The 17,597-nt window shown below is 49.8% G+C and overlaps 1 protein-coding gene across 2 annotated transcripts in view; it reads right to left on the reverse strand.

The window, feature by feature from the left end:
• The window catches only part of ASIC2 (acid sensing ion channel subunit 2), a 1,019,934-nt gene that overhangs the window by 80,143 nt on the left and 922,194 nt on the right, over positions 1–17,597 (reverse strand). For both annotated transcript variants that reach the window (XM_067714314.1, XM_067714313.1), the window contains exon 2: positions 287–437. In XM_067714314.1, the coding sequence (XP_067570415.1) occupies positions 287–437 (151 nt within the window). The remainder of the gene's footprint in view (positions 1–286; positions 438–17,597) is intronic.

The raw sequence follows: 17,597 nt of genomic DNA on the forward strand, positions 1-17,597 counted from the left end.
CCACCTACCTCCCCATCCATACTTGTTAATTCCAACCTTCCTCCCTGCCTTCCCTTTCCAATGGTCCCATCATCTGCCCGCTCCCACCTAGTGAAATCCAAAGTGACTCAGGGCATCATTGCAGTCCATACCAGGGACATCCTTATGTTGACTGTCATGTCACTAACCCCCTGACGGACAGCAGTCCTTCACCAGGTGGGCCAAGACAGCCCACCCGAGGCAAACGTCTTTCAGAGTCCGCACCCCTCCACCGTCACCCACTGCCCCAGTCCCTGGCCCAGCTCACCTGTCTCTCCCCAGATGGGCAGGTACTCATCTTGCTGAATGTCCAGCATGATCTCCAGCCCGTTGCCTGTCCCCCCCTTGACTGTTGTGAGCAGAGGTTTGCCATCCTCGCCTGAGTTAAACATGTAACACTTCCCATATTTTGTAAACACCTGAAGGAGAGAAGAGAGAGAGAGAAGCACATGGGTGACTTCAGACTGGGCTCCAGAGACTGGGGAGACCCCAGAAATCCAACAGCAGGCTAGAGTCCCCACTGCCCGTCACAATCAACCCTCCTGGCGACAATGATTCCTCGCCCCTGGCTAATGGCCTGACTTTTGCCAAGTGGGACTCTGGCATCAAAGAACACATCTGGACACCTTTGGTTTTTGTTGCAGTGGGATCTGCTCTTTTCTCCCTCTGTACACCACACCCCCGCCCTGGGCAGTAACGCGCCTTTCAAGTGTCCGGCATTATCTGTATCCTCTTGACCCTCTAATCTGCGCCTCCAGCCCCAAGCTCTCTCTCGGGTTCCAGACACACTGATCCCACTGCCTGCTAAGCGTGGCCTCAGGGGGACCCATGGATCCCCGACACTCAGCATGTCCCCGTGGGATCAAATCTTCCTCAGCCTCTGTGCCCCACTGGATGGTTCTCCGGTACACTGTGTCCCGGGGAACAGCATTGCCACCTGCCTAGGGGCTCACGCCAGACCCTCAGAGCGGCTGCCCACACCTCCTCTTCCTTACCCCCACATGCAATTAGCCGGCAGGGCCCGTCAACACTGTCTCTACATCCGACTTGAATTTTGCCTTCTCTCTTCTGCACTGCTTTAACTTAGGACCCCCATCATTTCTTGCCTGGGATGCTGCAGTTTCCCAGCTAGGCTCCCGGATTCCAGACAACTTTCTCCAGCCCCTCCTCTAAGTTCACTGTGGCTCACTCTTTCAGAAATGCAAACCTATTATATTAAGCCTGTGCTTAAAATCCACCAGGACTGCCCATCCCCCTTACAGTAAGGTCCAGGCCCTCCCTCCACACCCAGTTTTCTATGATGCTCTCTGCCTGCTCTATCCTCCTCTTCCCATCTGAGTCCACGAGAATCCACTAGAAGAGAAGCTCCATGGGTTCAGAGACTACCTCTGCACGTACATCGAGGAATCTAGCACAGGGCCTGGCACCTGGGGGTGCTCCAGAAATATATGTCAAGTGGATGAATGAATGAATGAACGAGTGAGTGAGTGGGTGAGTGGAGCCAGATCAAACAACTTGCAGCACCTCTGGATGTGTCCTGCTGGTTCACGTAGTACTTGCGGTTTTCTAGTTGCTGCTGCTGCCGCCTGTAACTCCTCTCGTTCCTCTTTCTGCCTAGACAGCATCTAGCTCTCTGCCTGGGCAGCCTCTGTTCTCCAAGACTGGATTGATGCATCTCCTCCTGCAAGATGCCTTCCCGTGCTCCTGGACCAAGTTATATGACATCCCTCCTCACTGTGCCCCTTGCTCTTTCACCACGGCAGCTATCACGTGCAACAGTAAACATGGGTGGGTACTGTTCCTCCCATTATGCAGAGGAAGAAACCACAGCCCAGAGAGGTTAAGCGACTTGCCTAAGGTCACACAGCTATTAAGTAGAGAAGCTGAGATTCAAAGCCATGTCTGTCTGACTCTAACACACGCGATCTTTCTGAGCATGTTGACATTGTCACTGGGATGTTTCTGAGCCATACGCTGCTCCTCTCTGCCTTGATTTTTCCATCAGCCAATCAATATTCATATGCATGAGCTCCTACTATGTGCAAGTATTATGGGAACTGTACAAGCCCTGCTACTGCTTCTTGTTTTATAACCTCACACTCCCAGTATTTTCCTTTATAGCACACATCAAAGCGTGTAACTAGATGGCGATTCATGCGATTGTTTGTTGGAGGGAGCGGGGCTGTGTCTGTTTTGTGGAATGAATGAATGAATGGGCTCCAAGTTGTTGCTACTCCCATCCCCCTGCCCACCTCTGGGAGGTGCCCTTTGGTGCTGGGCAGCCTTGCTGGTTCTGGCGGGAGCTCACGCTGACATCTTGTCCCACCCCCTTCCCTCTCTTTCTCTGCTCTGGCCTTCTCAGCTTCCTAACTGATTGCTCCTAAGCATTTTTGCTTGCTTCTCCATGAAGGTATTTATTAGAGGAAAGACAGTTTACCTTTGCAGAGGCAGGAGAAGGGGCTCAGAGGCAGGAGAAGGGGCTCAGAGACAGGCGGGCTCATGCTCACTGCACTTCTCTGCTGGCCTCCTTCTCAGCCGCTCCTGCCTGGGCTTTTCGGAGAGGATCGTTCTCCTCTCTGCTCAACATCAAAGGCCTGAGAGCTATGTACACACAGTGCAGTTTTGCTACAAATTTGGGACAAGATGCCGCTCCCCTTCCCCATTTCGATGCATAATGACATGTAAGTGTAACATGCGCTTCCAATTTATGCCTTATCGCCGCCAGCCAGAAAATACAATTTATTTAAGTCTAGACTTTTAGGTTGAGCCTGCTGCTTCTTCAGACCTGCCATTCTCCAAGGCGCTTCTCGGTAAGTGCTGACAGCCCCGTCGTGGATGGCAGGGCTGGATTTGCAAGGTTGCTAAGAGTCTAGAATTGTCCTTAGTTGAATCGGTTTGTAAGAATTAATGGTGCATGTTTCAAACCTGGATCTCCAGGAGTGATGGGGCGGTTGTGGGGGGAAGCCTGAGATAAAGATGGGCCCCATGACCATCAGTTTCATTGCTCACACTGGTACCGTGTGTTACAGTTCAGAGATGGCACGTGTGCAGCTGCAACTTTCTCAATGGCCCCGTGAAGTTGGAGGGAAGAAAACCAACAGTTCCTGAGCCTCTACTCTGTGCTGGCCCCTGCTTGGCATTTTCATAGGAGTTATAGCATTCCTAATTATGGTCTCAACTACCCTGATGGGGAAGCATCTTATTATCACATGCCCATTTTACAGTTGGGAAGACTGAGACTTAGGGAAGAGGTAGGTGGTAGAGCTGGGACTCATGGGTGTGACTTTACCATCAAGGAAGGAACACTGAAATTTCGAGCCAGACAAGAAGGTATCAAAGCAGATTTCTCATTATCTGTCAAGTCCATGGCCTTGAACATGGCATTTACTTTTCCCAACTCCAGTTTCTTCATCTGAAAATTGAGCAAGATAATCTTGCCACATGGTTGTAACGCCTAAATGAGAGAATGCAAGCGGATTTGTTTGGAAGATTACATAATAGACATCTTTACGAGTCATGAATCCATACTAGGTCCTTTTTAGCAAAAGAGAGAGAAATTATTTGGGTTACGGGGGAGGTCAGTCATCAATTGAAGAATGGGGTTGGGGTTGAGGAGTCCTGTCCTCTCTGCTTACGTCCCCACGATACTAAGCTCATCTTGAAGTAGTTATAGGGGATGGAAACTGCCATGTGCCACTAACTGCTTATTCCTTAAGAATGTTAAGCCTGTTGCTGAAAGCCCAGGGCAGCCAATGAGATCGCTGGGGCCATGGAGTTCTGTAGGAAGGGGACATACTTTGATGCACAAAATCCACTTTGAAAATCTACATTTGGATTCCAAAAACTGAATTGTAACCGGTTACTGGTAGAGTGGATAGCCACTGCCAGTCTGAACCTAACACGTTCTAGCCTGTAATTTTCAGTTTTGGCAGTGTCTTTGTCTGGTTTTGGTATCAGGGTGATGGTGGCTTCATAGAATGACTCTGGGAGTGTTCCCTCCTCTTCAGTCTTTTGGAAGAGTTTGAGAAGGATTGGTATAAGTTATTCTTTGTATGTTTGGTGGAATTCCCCAGTGAAGCCCTCTGGCCCTGGACTTTTGTTTACAGGGAGTTTTTTTTTTTTTTTTAAAAACTACAGATTCTATTTCACTTCTAGTGATTGGTCTGTTCAAATGATCTATTTCTTTTTGATTCAGTTTTGGTGGGCCGTATGGTTCTAGAAACTTGTCCATTTCTTCTAGGTTATTCAATTTGTTGGCATATAATTGTCCACAGTTGGCACGTTCTAGATAAAAGAAACCTGGGTGTGGGGATGGGGAGAGGGTCTCACTGCCTTCCAGTAGGTCTAAGAATAGCCCCGATGTCACAGACTGGCTTTGCTACCCTCTCTGGAGCACCATTCACATTTTATCTGTTGTCACTAATTTTTGCAGCAGCCCTATGAGTTTGGTATTATCACCCCTGTCTTACAGATAAGGAAACTGAGGCCCAGAGAGGCTGAACCAGGTCATAGAGCCGGTAAGTAGAGATTCCAGGGTGAAAGTCATCTTTGCCAAAAATCTTCCTGCCCAGATGTCTCATTTTGCATGTGGAGAGTCTAAGGTTCAGAGAGGTGAAGTGTCCTGCCCCAGGTCACACAGCTAGTTTGGGAGCAGAGCTGAGACCTGGGCTTGGGTCTACGCTCTTCCTCTAAAGCTTTCTGTTTGCACATGCCAGGGGTTGGAGATTACGGCTAAGCGTCCCTCGCCAGGGTACTGCATCCAGGAATAAGAAAGACTGGCAACTCCAGCTGGCCTGGGTACCAGCCTCTAGGCTCGGTATGACCTGTTGGGGCACCCCGCCTTACAGAGCCTGGGAAGTGCAACGTGGAGCCCTTGCTGGGAACGGTTAGGAACGGCAGATACCCACGAAGACACAGTTTTCTGGTCCAATTAGTAGTGCAAACATTTCAACACCATGTACCTACTTAAGAAAATAAATTATGTATAAGCTCCCTTAAGGACTGTTGAAATAACCACTTACTAGCACACAACTGGGCCTGCAGTCTTCAAACCTTCCAACCCTTCATTAATCCTGACCTTTAGGGCTTCTCCTAAGCAGTGGGTTCCTTGTCTCTTCTTGCTTATTACACTTGAAGGAAATGAAATTGTGCTGCTCCAAAAGGCCTCTAAAGCTCAGTCTTGAGTTGAATGAACTTTCCTCCCAGTGAGTTGCTGAAATTTCTCATTAGGCTGCTTTCAAAATAACGGACATGCTGAAGCCCACTGTTTCATCTGCTCTGTTCTTCTCCGTCAAACTCCTCCAACACATTTCACACATGGGGAAGTGAGACAGGCTGTCAAATGGGTTACCAGGCTTCCAGTAAACAAAATGAAGCCGTCTTTTGTTTTCTGAAGTTGCAAGGAACGTGTTTGAAAATGAAATACGGCAGAGGGATGTGTGCGTGAGGAGGCCGCCATAGATGGTCAGCTCTTTGAAGGCAAGGACGGCATCTCGTTAAGAACTCTCCTTGCTTATTCATCTCTTCCTTCAACAGGAATTTCTGACCACCTATCGTGTTCCAAGGACTGTTGCATGACTCTTCTTTTTCCCCACAATGAGATTAAAAAGATGATTTCATCCATTTCATGGATACCCATGAAAGCACCTCCGCATGGCTGTTGTGGTCCTTGGGAATGAAGGAGATGAGGGGAAAGTGGGCAAACACTTCTCCCCGCTTCCCGACCAGCCTCTTTTAGGACATCATTAATATCATTCTTCTTCGGGCTCCTTTTTGAAGGGGAAAGAAGAATGTACAGTCACTGGGCATTTACCACGAGGCAGGCACTATGCTGATTGCTTATACACCTTCTATATTTTAAGGCTCACACAGCCCACAGATGTAGGTGTTATTCTCCCCAATTTGCAGATGAGAAATTGAGGCTCTGCGAGGCTAAATACCTCATCCAAGGTCCTACAGCTAGAGAGTGGTTCGTCTGACTTTTCCCTTTATATGTATGGGTCGCTCAAAGAACCCTTAGCATTCTTTGAGCGTATACTATGGTACTGCGATCCCCCTCCTTCGAGCCCCTGCACCCATCTGCCGGGATGTGACATTTGTTGTGCCAGTTTCACTAAGAAGCCCGCCTGTCTCCTCCTTCCAAGCCTGAAGCACAGCCTGGGCCTTTTCTGCTGGGCAACTGTCCAGAGAGCTTCAGACCACGCGGGAAGAGATGTGTGAGCCCCACGCAGAAGAAAAGAGCATCAGGTGACTGCAAATCTGTGAGCTGGGGAAACAGCACGGAGGGGAGCGACAGGTGACTCTGAGCGCTCTCCTTCAAGTCACACATTTTGTGAGCAAATGTTCTCTAGGAGGACGGCTCACAGAGGCACAGGGGCAACTTGAAGGCACCTGGAGTGTCATTTGAAATGCCAGACCCCCGCCAATGAATCCCTCCTGGCACCTCATGTGAGCACCCCAAATTGGGCCTGACCTGGGGTCATGAAGTGGGATGTGGGGAGCTAGAAGCCTTTCAAGTTAGACGGCGGCTTGGCAGGTCGGGGGAGGGGAGTCTGGGCATGATGGACGTTTCCAAGGGGACCCAAGGATGGGTTGGTTGCTCTTTCTGCTGGGGTCCTCCACTGCCTGTCTCCTGTGGGCAGTACAGGCTGCGTCGTTTTCACCTCTGTGTTCCCAGTGCCTGGTCCCGTACCTGGCACAGAGTAGGCACTTAACGGGCAGGTGTCTGGGTGCAAGAAAAAAGTCAAGCATGGAATTGGGAACGAGGCAGCCCCAGCTTCCAATACTGGCTCTGCCCTGATTTGGGGAAGTCATTTCATCTTGAATCTTGATCTCTCATCCTTGAAATGCTGGTAAGAACAACTTCCGATAGAACTGTCGTAAAGCCCAAAAGCCTGTCATGGATCTGAAAGCACTTCATAGAAAAACAAATCCTCGGGCCAGGCAGAGAACATTCTTGTTTGTGGCCTGTATCCTGTCTAGGCCCTGAAGGAGCAGGGGAGGCGAAAGAGTTGCTATTTGCCTGCAGAAGTGGAATCTGAGATGTTGTTCTATCTGGGACCACATTTGTGGCTCATCCATTCAGTTGCACCTGCAGAACATCTCTCGTGTTCTAGCACCTCCCCAGGCGTTGGGAATGCAGATATGAATCAACACTTTAGGGACCACCTAGTAGGGAGGGTGGCCCTGCAGAATGATCCTGCGTGGTACCAAGTACTGCGGGGACTGATACAGAATTCTCTCAGGGACAGGGCTGCTGAAACCAGTGGTACTTAGCACGTTGAGACAGATCCCTTAGGTTGGCTCCTGGGCTTAACGGGGCCATGTGGTGCCCGCTGAGCCCTGCCTACCAGCCCATCACTCCAGCTCTCTTCTGCTTCCGGAACCAAACACCCCTCCCCAACCCCTCCCCAGGTAGACAGTGATGGGCTCTACTAAGAGGTGGGCAGGATTTGTGGAAGTCTTTGGAGTCAGGTTTCCTGGCTGAACACCTACTATGTGCCAGACGTTGTGCACAATGAATAGTGGAGCTGAGCTCTCAGCTAGTTGAAAATCACTAAGTCACACACGCGGTGACTGAGAAGAGCTGGCAACTGGTTCCCTCCAAGGAAACCAGTGTCAGTCTCAGTGGACCCCCCGCCAACCCCTCAAGCCCGGCTCTCTGATCCGCACACTGCCAGCAGGTCACCACGCCCAACTTAGGGATATAGGGCCAAGGCAGGTGGGTTAAGAAAAAGAGCACATTTCTAGCAAGCCAAGGCTCACTGCAAAGACCATCCCATTGGCTGTCCTCAGACGCGGGAAGCAGGACTCAGGAGGGGTTCCCTGCCTTCGAGGAGGGCAGAGGCTCAGAAAAAGTGAAGGAGAGAGAGCGGGCACAAACCGTGCACAGCCCGGTACCATGTCCCTCTGCTGCCCCCATTCCTTCCTTCTAACCCTGCTGACACGATTCCTGATGCCCCAGTGTGCGCCAGCTCCCAGGCAGAGGCGACTGGAGGCAGGGCTGTGTTCAAGGTGCAGCCACCCAGATGCACCGGGAAGTAGCCCTGAGTTCTGCCACATTCGGCCCTTCCGGGGTGCAGAGCCCCACAGCGGGGCACATCTTAGTCTACGTTCTGATTACTCACGAGATAATGGATGGGAAGTGCCTGGCAGAGGGTACCTACCTAGTGACATTAGTTAAGATAATTGTTTGTAGTAGGGATTCTGCACCCAAGTTCTGAAATCTCAGCTCCTACACGCTGTGATTTCTGGGTTCCTGGTCCTGTTATGAGTTCTTTTTACAGCTGCTTGCCTGATTCCTGTGACTACAGCCCTGTGCCCTCTTCTAACTGCTGTCTGCTGGACTTACAGGAATATGTGCCCATTTGGTTTTCCTGTGGCCGTGCCCAGATCCCTTCTGGAACATTCCTTGGGTATTCCTCTATAAGAAGTTTGTATCAGCCTGGCTGCTCAGCTGAACCTCACCTTTCCCCCACCTTCCCAGCACCTATCCCAGGGGGCTTGGGCGGGCTTCCCATCCCACTGTGAGTGTTTTATACCTGGATGACCCACCCTGAGATAAGACACATGTCACTCCTTGCACCTGCCTTACTACACACCTTCTGGGAATCGTCCTTCTTTGAGCAGGTGTGGGATGGGGGAGGGGAAAGGTGGGGATCAGAAATGTGTTCTATTGTGTTCCTGGTTAATATCACATTATTCTACAGGGTTGCATGGAAAACAATGCATGGGTAAAAACCAAACGATGGTTTATGATGTTAACAGAAGTAAAGCAGATGTTCTGATTAATGCCAGGGCTGAAAACAGTCCCAAGGCAGGTTGATTCTAAAAGCTGACCAAGAAAAGGTCAAACAGGTAACTACCCACACGGCACGAAAATCCTTATGTCACTTTCTTACTGATCTCATGTTTTCTCATTAAAAATATATTTCAGCTTCTCCAGGAACTGCTCAGAGGATGTCGTTGTCTTCTAGTTCTTCCCCATGGCTGGTCTCGGAGGTTGAGTAGCATGTAATCTCAGTAGCAAAGCCTGCATTATGAACGTTTAAAGGCATCACAGATTCATGAGTGCGGAGGGCAGTTTAATCAGATTGCTTTCCTGAAGTGTGGAATTAAGACCAGCTGGCAGATACACAGCATGCACAATACCCCTCTCCTTCCGAGGTCCACAGCAGACATAACTAATGGATCACAGCACTCTTTCCCTCTGAGTCTCACAGGTTTTTTTTCAGCCCAGTAATTCTGGCTGCCACTATTAAGAGTTGGCAAGTGAGTTGAATCCTATTTACCCTCCTTGTGCTGGAAGAATGTAAGCTCTGCTGATGGTGCCAGTGTTTCTGTAGTTAAGGGCAATGCCTGATAGTTGGGGAAGTTTTAAGCAGGGCAACACTTTGGGGGATTTAGGCAGAAGGGACTCTAGTTGGTGACACAGGCAGAGGTAGGACTTTGTATATTAAAAAAATTGCTTAGACTTGCCCCCCTGCACTCTGGTGGAGCAAGCATAAGCTTTGGAACCAAATACCAATTTTGCCATTTATGAGCTTTTAACGTTGGGCTAATATTTCTTGACCATCCTTATGTTTTTCTGTTTCAGACTGGTGGACTAGACTCCCAGGCAACTGTAATTTTCATGGTACCACAGTTCCTTGACTTAGGATAAAAGGATCAAAGGACCTGAGATGATTAGGGGCTTTCAGAATGAAAGACAAAGAATTTTAGTTCATTCAACATCTAATGAGCAACTATCACGTGTCAAATACTCTGTGAGGTCCTGCGAATACAAAGATAAATAAGACATGGACACTCCCCTTCGCTGTCAGGGTAGAAACGGAGAAAAAACAGCTTTAGATCATCAAGGCGATGGAGCAGCTGTAAGGCCATCCTTGATTCCCACACATCAGTTTACAGAACGCAGCTCTTGAGGAACAATGAACATGAAGCAAGGTCTGCTTGTGTAGTATTTGTTCTAACCCTTCGGTCCTGTTGAGCTTCTGCACGTTCTCAGAGGGCCAGTTTTCAGCTACTGCTTTGATATCAGCATGACCTATCCCAATCTTTCCCATCCTCTCCACACTCCCCCACCAAGCCCATCGCACCTCCTCACCTCCAAATCAGAGCCTGGACTAGGATGAGGTAGGTGAGGTGCCTCGGGCACAGAATTTAAGGAGCCTCTCACTTCCGGGGGCTGAGAATGAGCGCCCCCTTAAATTTTGCACCCCGGATGCCTCGCTTGCCTCACCCTCGTCTGGGCCCTGCTCCAGACAAAGTCAGATGAAGATCGGAAGAAAGACATTCATGATGAAAGTGTCATGACAGGCTGTTCTCACAAGCTTGCAAAATAGACACTACTGTCCCATTTACAGATGAAGAAACTGAGGCTCAGAGAGAGTGAGTTACTTGCAAGAGGCATCACAGAGAAGTGAAAGATCACAGGCTTTTTTATTGACACAGATCCAAGTGGGGATCCCAGTTCTACCAGTCCTGAGCCATGTGACCTTGGGCCAGTGACTTATTTTCTCTGACCTTCTGACTCCTCCATCTGAAGAATGGCAATAGTAACACCTCTCAGGGTCAGATGGGAATGAAGTCCAGGCGCTTCCAGCTTCTGGTTCGGTGAGTCTGCCTTCTCATGTGTCAAGTGGACTGGCTGCACCTGCCTCACAGAGATGCCCTGGGGACCAAAATTAATGATGTCTGTACCAACCCCGAGTGAGGTCTGAAGAGCTTTTTGGAGGATCAAATGTAAGTTCCTTAATAGGCTTTGCTGTCTCTCCAACCCTGTCAACTGTCTGTTCTTCTGGGGTGTGAGGGGGGTAAGCATCTGTTTGGTGAGTGCTTTTAGAGGTCCCTGGTAATAGCTTCAGATCTTCTCTAATAATTGAGACGGAATGCCTACTACATGTCAGATGCCATGCCAGGAGCTTAAATGCACGTTCCCATGCAAACCACCCAGGAACCCTACTATTGTTCCCATTGTTAGAGAAGAAGAAACAGAATCCATGGGAGGTCAAACGACTGGCCTAAGGTCATGCAGCAAGTCAGAGGCAGAGCCAGGAGCTCCACCCTTTTGTCCGACTAAGAAACCTGGGCTTTCTGTATCCCACTATGTGAGTGACAAAAAGAAATCCAGGTTACTATTTCTCAGCAATGGGGCAAAATCTAGGATTTGCTCCTGAGCATGTTCTAACATGTCTGAGTATAAATTAGACTAATTGCCAGTCAGGACGTGAAACCACATGACTGCCAACTGTTTCCTAGACATGGCAGAGCGATGGCTTGAGGCTCTCCAGGATGGCCCAGGGGTGTCACTGATTAACAGTATGAGCCTTTGCTATGTCCCCAAAATTCAACTGAAATTCTACAACGCTGATCCACCAAATCAGAGAATTGAGGGGGGCAGGTCAGCAGCTCTCTGCATGTTTAAGTCCTATAGGTTCTACCTTGAAAATATCCAGTTAATTTCCTCCTCTCAAGCCCTGTAAGCTTCAGGGAGAGCTGTCAGCTGTCACCACTGCAAGTCTCTGCAGGGGTGAGCATCTTCTTCGCTACCATATTCCCTGTATCCGCCCTAGTTCGAGGGACTTAGCAGAAAACCAATGAATGCTGAATAAATTAATGCTTTCATTTATTTGTCTATTTTTGCTTCATCCCCAAACTCTGAGACTATGTCTTACCTATTTATCCAAGGGCTCTATGCAGAGCCTAGCTTAGTATAGGTACTCAGTAGAATTTTGTTGAATGATCAAAGAGAATGACTGAAAGAATAATGGTGCAATTTATTTTATAAAGAAAGAAATTTGCACACAACGTAGCTGATCAAAAACTGTATAAAGCTAGGACGCCTGTGTGGCTCCCCCCAGGAGCCAGCTTTCTCCAAAGCAGGAACTCAAGCAAGTGGCCAAGACCTGTGCCTGAGCTCACGACTTCAGGTTGGATGGGCCGGGGAGAGATTTGGTGAGGGTGAAATCAGGGTTCCTTTTATCAATGTCAGAAGCCAGTTCCCCTGTCTTCTGAGAACAAAGGAATGGCTGGAGGAAGTGGGGGTATTTAAAATGGAAAAAGAGCGGACTTAAGGCGGATCATGAAGGCTGTCTGTAAATATTTGAGGGGATACCATTTGGAAGAGAGAATAGACTTATCCTGTACTGCCATGGAGAACAGTGCCAAGATCTGGGTTGGACATAGGGAAAGAACTTAACAATTAAAATACGCCACAGTAATCTTTCTGGGGAGATGGACATATTCTATATCCCAAGGGTATGGGTTACACAAGTGTATCTATTTGTCAAAACAATGCAGGTAAGATAGGTGCATTTCAGTACATGCACATTTTATAACAACAAAAGGAAATGTTAGATCACCATTATCATCATCATCGTCCTTAAGCGACGGATAGGGGTGAACAGAGGAACGGGGAAACAAGAACGTCAAAATGTTAATATTGTGGGATCGGGATGGTGGGCACATGGGGTTCATATACTGTCTTGTTTACTTTGTATATGTTTAACATTGTTTCATAATTAAAAGCTGATATATGTTCATTATTGAACAGAGATGAATCTAATGGGCTGTGTTGGGAGACAGTGAGCTCCCCGTCCCTAGAAGCGTTTATGCAAATACTCTGCGCATCCTCGACACCGCCACCCAGGAGGGTACTCCAGGAGCAGGGCCCTGAACCAGATATAACCTTGGTCAGGACCCTCACCCTTCTCCTCGAGTGGGGGTGTTGGGCAAGCCTGTCCTGTACTGGCAGAGGGTCTGGAGGAGAGCTGGATCCTCCAGAGCCATGAACTGGAGCCAGAGACCCTCATTCCAGACAGTGGGAGATGCTGGGGCTAGAGTACCCAAGGTGTCTAGGAAGGCCGCTAGACTTGGGGGGAGGGGCGTGGAGTGAGGAAAGGATCCAAGTCAAGAAGAGGAATTGCAGGTGTGGAAAGCAGTCTGAGTTTTCAGGCTCTGAGCCATATGCCACTGCTGACTAGCTGTTTGAACCTGAGCAAGGCACTTAACCCCTATGAGCCTCAGTTTTCTCATCTGGAAAATGGGAGGCCGGACCTACCTCATAGGATTAAATGAGCTTGGGTGCCTGGCATCTAGACAGCCATGCTCATTAGGGTTATTACTACTTATAAGGGGGAGATGAGCCCAAGGAAAGACAGGCTCCCCTGGGGAGAAAGGGAAGGGCTTGAAGGCCTGTCTCATTCACCAGCTACCACTGGAGGCCACATCTTAGGGATGGCTAAGGGAGGGGTGTCTGAATGGGTCAGCCTGGCTTAAAAGGCAGGAAAAAAAAATCTATGAGAATGCTTCCATTGATAACATCCCAGGATTCTAGAGGGGTCCCAAGCAATTTCTAGGAGTAACTGCTGGGGCTCTCCACGCCCCAGTTCATTGCTGTTGCTGTTGAGGTACCCGGTGCTGGAGAGCTGTGTGTCCACGTTGACAGGACACAGTCTCCCCTTGGCAGCCCCCATCGGCCCCAGACCCACTTGGCTACAGCTATGACCCCACCTCAGACCCTAAGCTTGTTTGGATCGGGCCTGGAGTCATACACAGTGAACTCCACAGGGCAGGAAAGGCACCCTCATCTTGCCTGGTACACAGCTGAGTATGTAATAAATGGGTTCCAGGAAAACAAACGGATGCTAAGCTCAGTGTGGAGTCAGACCTGCTCACTCCAGGGCTCGTGTCGCTGGGGGGACCTGTGAGGCTGGGGGGACAGTCTGTCCTCCCCCATCTGGGCCCACAGACCCCCAGGGGGCCGACTGGCAGCCGCTGTCAGCAGGCGGCGCTCACGGCAGACGGCGGTAGCCTCTTCATTTCCACGAACGGCTTGGAGCACCGGTGCGGTCACCCACCGAACACACCATACATCAGATGCCTAATGGCGCGTTTTAGAACATAAGTGGTAACCACCAAATGCGACCCAGGAAAGGAATTAGAGCCAGATGCACAGTGGGGAGGGAAAAAAAAATTGAGAAGAGCCTCGGAGGAAGTGGGGCCCGATGCAACCGTCCTGAGACAGGAGGAACCATCTCTCAAGCACCTATAGGCCAGGGGAGTCCATTTCATTTAAAATTGGCACCCTTTACAGAGAGCTAGGCTGGACGCGGGGCCCCTCGCAGGTCAGTGCTGCCTGGACTGGGCCTGCTCAGTCCGACCCTGACCACAGCATCCTGAACTGCTCTGGGAGCCCCTCCCGGCCACTCATTCGGGTTTTCATTCAACAAACATTTTTGCACACCTACTCTCCGGTACGAGGTTATATACCAGGGCACCTAAACACAAGAGTTCAGACTCAAATTGTCTGGTTTCAAATGCTGGCTCTGTCCCGACCTAGAAGTTAGTTAATTTCCCTTCCTCAGTTCTTCTTTGTAATACCCTCCACCTTGCGAATCTGTCATGCAGTTAAATGAGAGTATGGGGCAAGTGTTTAGAACAGCAGTGAATATATCCCCAAGGGTCTCTGCCCTCCTGGGGATGCACTCTGACGTTCCAGTGGAGGGAGGGGACTGTGGGCCAGATCCCCTGTGTCCAGCTTGGGGAGTGCACACGGTAGGTATTCAGGGGATTTTATCTGAATTGAGCAGAGCACGTGTACACACATGCACACACGTGTACACACTTGTATACATACACACACACATGCCACCTAGAGCCCCCAGCAGAAATCTATTTCCTTGGTAGGTAGACCTTTCCAGACCCCTTGGTGGAGAGATGGCTATTCCTGGGTCCTGGCTTTATGCAGCCATCTTGGTTCCAGGGCTTTCTCATTTCCGGCACCTGAAGTTTCCTTTTCTTTCGAGCTTAGCTCTGCATTAAAGATTTTTAAAAAAATTGTACTTTGTTCTGCATGTCTATGTGCATGGAGTGGAAGATGGGTCTGGGCTGGTTCAGTCTGCTGAGGTGGAACTAGAAACCACGGCTGGAATTTTAATTTGTGGCGCTGTGAGCGGAGGAAGTGGAGCATGAGATGGGAAAGGTGGCTTGGGCCGGACTGTGAAGACCCTGATTCTGGGTTAAGGCCAAGCGCTGTGCGAGACAGCTTACACAGTTATGTATTTAATCCTCATCATGGTCTTATGTGTTATTATGTCCCTTTTAAGGATGGAAAACTTAGACTCTGAGAGGTTACAAGACGTTCTACCATAAGCAAATTATCATCCCCAAATCAGCCCTTTAAGCCCATAAGCAGGGGTCAGGATCCAAACTCAGATCCATGGTCCCTAAGTGCCGGTGTCCCCAAGAATAAAACACTGTTGCCAACAGGCATTCGGGGAAACAATGAGGGACCTGGGCAAATACAAAGGCCGGGTAAGGTCTATATTGATCTCTCAGGCTAGGCATTGGAATGGAGATGAAGAGTGGCCCTGGCCCCCATCACTACCACCAAAGAGGAAGAAAGAGAAAAGGAGAAGCTGAATGGAGGTTAAAAGTGGAAGAGCAGGGCTTCCCTGGTGGCGCTGTGGTTGGGAGTCCGCCTGCCGATAAAGGGGACACGGGTTCGTGCCCCGGTCCGGGAGGATCCCACATGCCGCAGAGCAGCTGGGCCCGTGAGCCATGGCCTTTGAGCCTGCGTGTCCGGAGCCTGTGCTCCGTGGTGGGAGAGGCCACAGCAGTGAGAGGCCCGCGTACCGCAAAAAAAAAAAAAAAGTGGAAGAGCAGAGAGAAATCAATGCGAGCGCTATGAGAAGGCTCTGGGACGGAGGATGGGGGCGAAGATGCTGTGAAAGGATCAAACCCTCCGTCCGCAGTAGAAGACTCCCAGTTCTCTGGACGTCTCAGCTCATTTGACAGAAGAGGGAGCTGGACTGTAGGGAGAGCAGCCCCAACTTCTGCTTCTGGGCTTGATTGACTGGTGGACTCCTTCATTCTTGCATTCAACATCCAATCTCCTCTGCCCGGCACTGAGCACTATGGGGTTGCCGAGGACATAGATGCCGAGGGAAGATATACTGAGCACATACGTGTTAGGTGCTTACAGGCAATGTCTCCTTTATTTCTCTGAAAGACTCAGCGTGGGAGGTGTTAGATTCCCATTTTACACACAAGAAAGCTGAGCTCAGAAAGGTTCAGTCAGGTATCCAAGGTAGAGTGGGACTGACATCCAGGTCAGCGTTCATACCGAACGTCCGTTCCTTTCCACTAGAGCACGCTGCTTCCCTGCTATCACTCCTGCCTCAAGAGCTTAACAACCAGGGCAGTTATAACATTTATGCCCCAAGGAGGGCACCTTTGACAGTGAAAGGTGGGGGCACCCTTAGTAATTACATCAGGACAACAGGGAGAACCTGGCATCGTCCTGGGCAGACTGGGATGTACTATACCATCGTATATAGTACATATACTGTACCCTATACTAAAGGCGCGTTAGTATCTGTATTGGCACGGAGCTTTGAAGCTTTCCAATGCATTTCCCCGCTTTCAGTCATGCCTTATTCATAGGGTGAAATGAGAAAAGTTTCCCAGATAACTGAAGCTCATCCTTTTAAACGCGATGTTTTGAGAATGTGGATGATTCTGGATGGTGAACTTTGAAATGCAGATCAGGTTTCCCTGCTTGAGGAAGGAGCACTCCACCATGTCGTCCCCACGCTGGCCTGGCTCTCCCACTTAGCTGGGGAGAGCTCCTGCAGCCTGCAGGACTCAGGGCAGAGCTCTGAGAAGGGGGACTCCAGGGCCTCCCCTGCCCCAAGAGAAGGGCTGGCAGCAACACCTGCTCTGTAAGACTGTCGGATTCTCAGAGCCCACTAGGCCTGTACTGGGCTTTCTGCGGTCAGCTCTTTTACAGAAACTCAAAACCAGGATCAACTAAGTCAGAACCTTAGGAGAGCAGAGAAACGTCAATGCAAAGAAGATGAGAAGGCGTTGGGGTGGGGGGAGAAGACCTCTTTGAGCTCAGTGAGCTCAAACTCTCCATGTTACAGAGGAAGAGAAGGAATATGACTCGCCCAGAGTCACACTGCTAATTAGCGGCAAAGACGGGACTGGAATCCAGGTTTCCCGACTCCCAGGCTTGAGTTCATCCTGCGGAACCCTGCTGCCTCTCTTCTTCCCTCCCCCACGCCACTGCATGGGACTTCTGGCACGCGCCCCGGATACGCTCCGCTCTATCATGCCTCTGTGCCTTTGCACCTGCTGTTCCACCTGCCTGGCATGCCCTTCCCGGGAGTACCTTGCCTGGCAAACTCCCTTCTCCTTTGAGAGGAAGTGGAAGCGTCCTATCTGGTAGCCTTACCCGAATCACTAGACCTTGTTCACGGGTTAATTTTTGGTATCTATTATACTGTGAAATTTATGTGTCTGCCTCTCCTTTTCATTCCAGGCTCCCAGAGGGCAAAGATGCCTTCTTGTTCATTTCTGTATCCCAGCAGCCCGCACAAGGGGTGGAACAGAGTAAGCTATCCATCAGTGTTATTGCATGAAATTGAAATGCCCTTGCGGGGAAGGGAGCTGTGACAGGAGAGGCTGCCTGGCAAGGGGCGAAAGATGGAGGCCAGGGAGGAGGAGACAGGCGTCGACAGCTGATTCCTCCCATCGCCACAGGGCCAAGGGTGATCCCGTGCAGAGAAGTGGTT

The sequence above is a fragment of the Pseudorca crassidens genome, chromosome 19 (assembly GCF_039906515.1).
Source record: "Pseudorca crassidens isolate mPseCra1 chromosome 19, mPseCra1.hap1, whole genome shotgun sequence".
NCBI lineage: Eukaryota > Metazoa > Chordata > Mammalia > Artiodactyla > Delphinidae > Pseudorca > Pseudorca crassidens.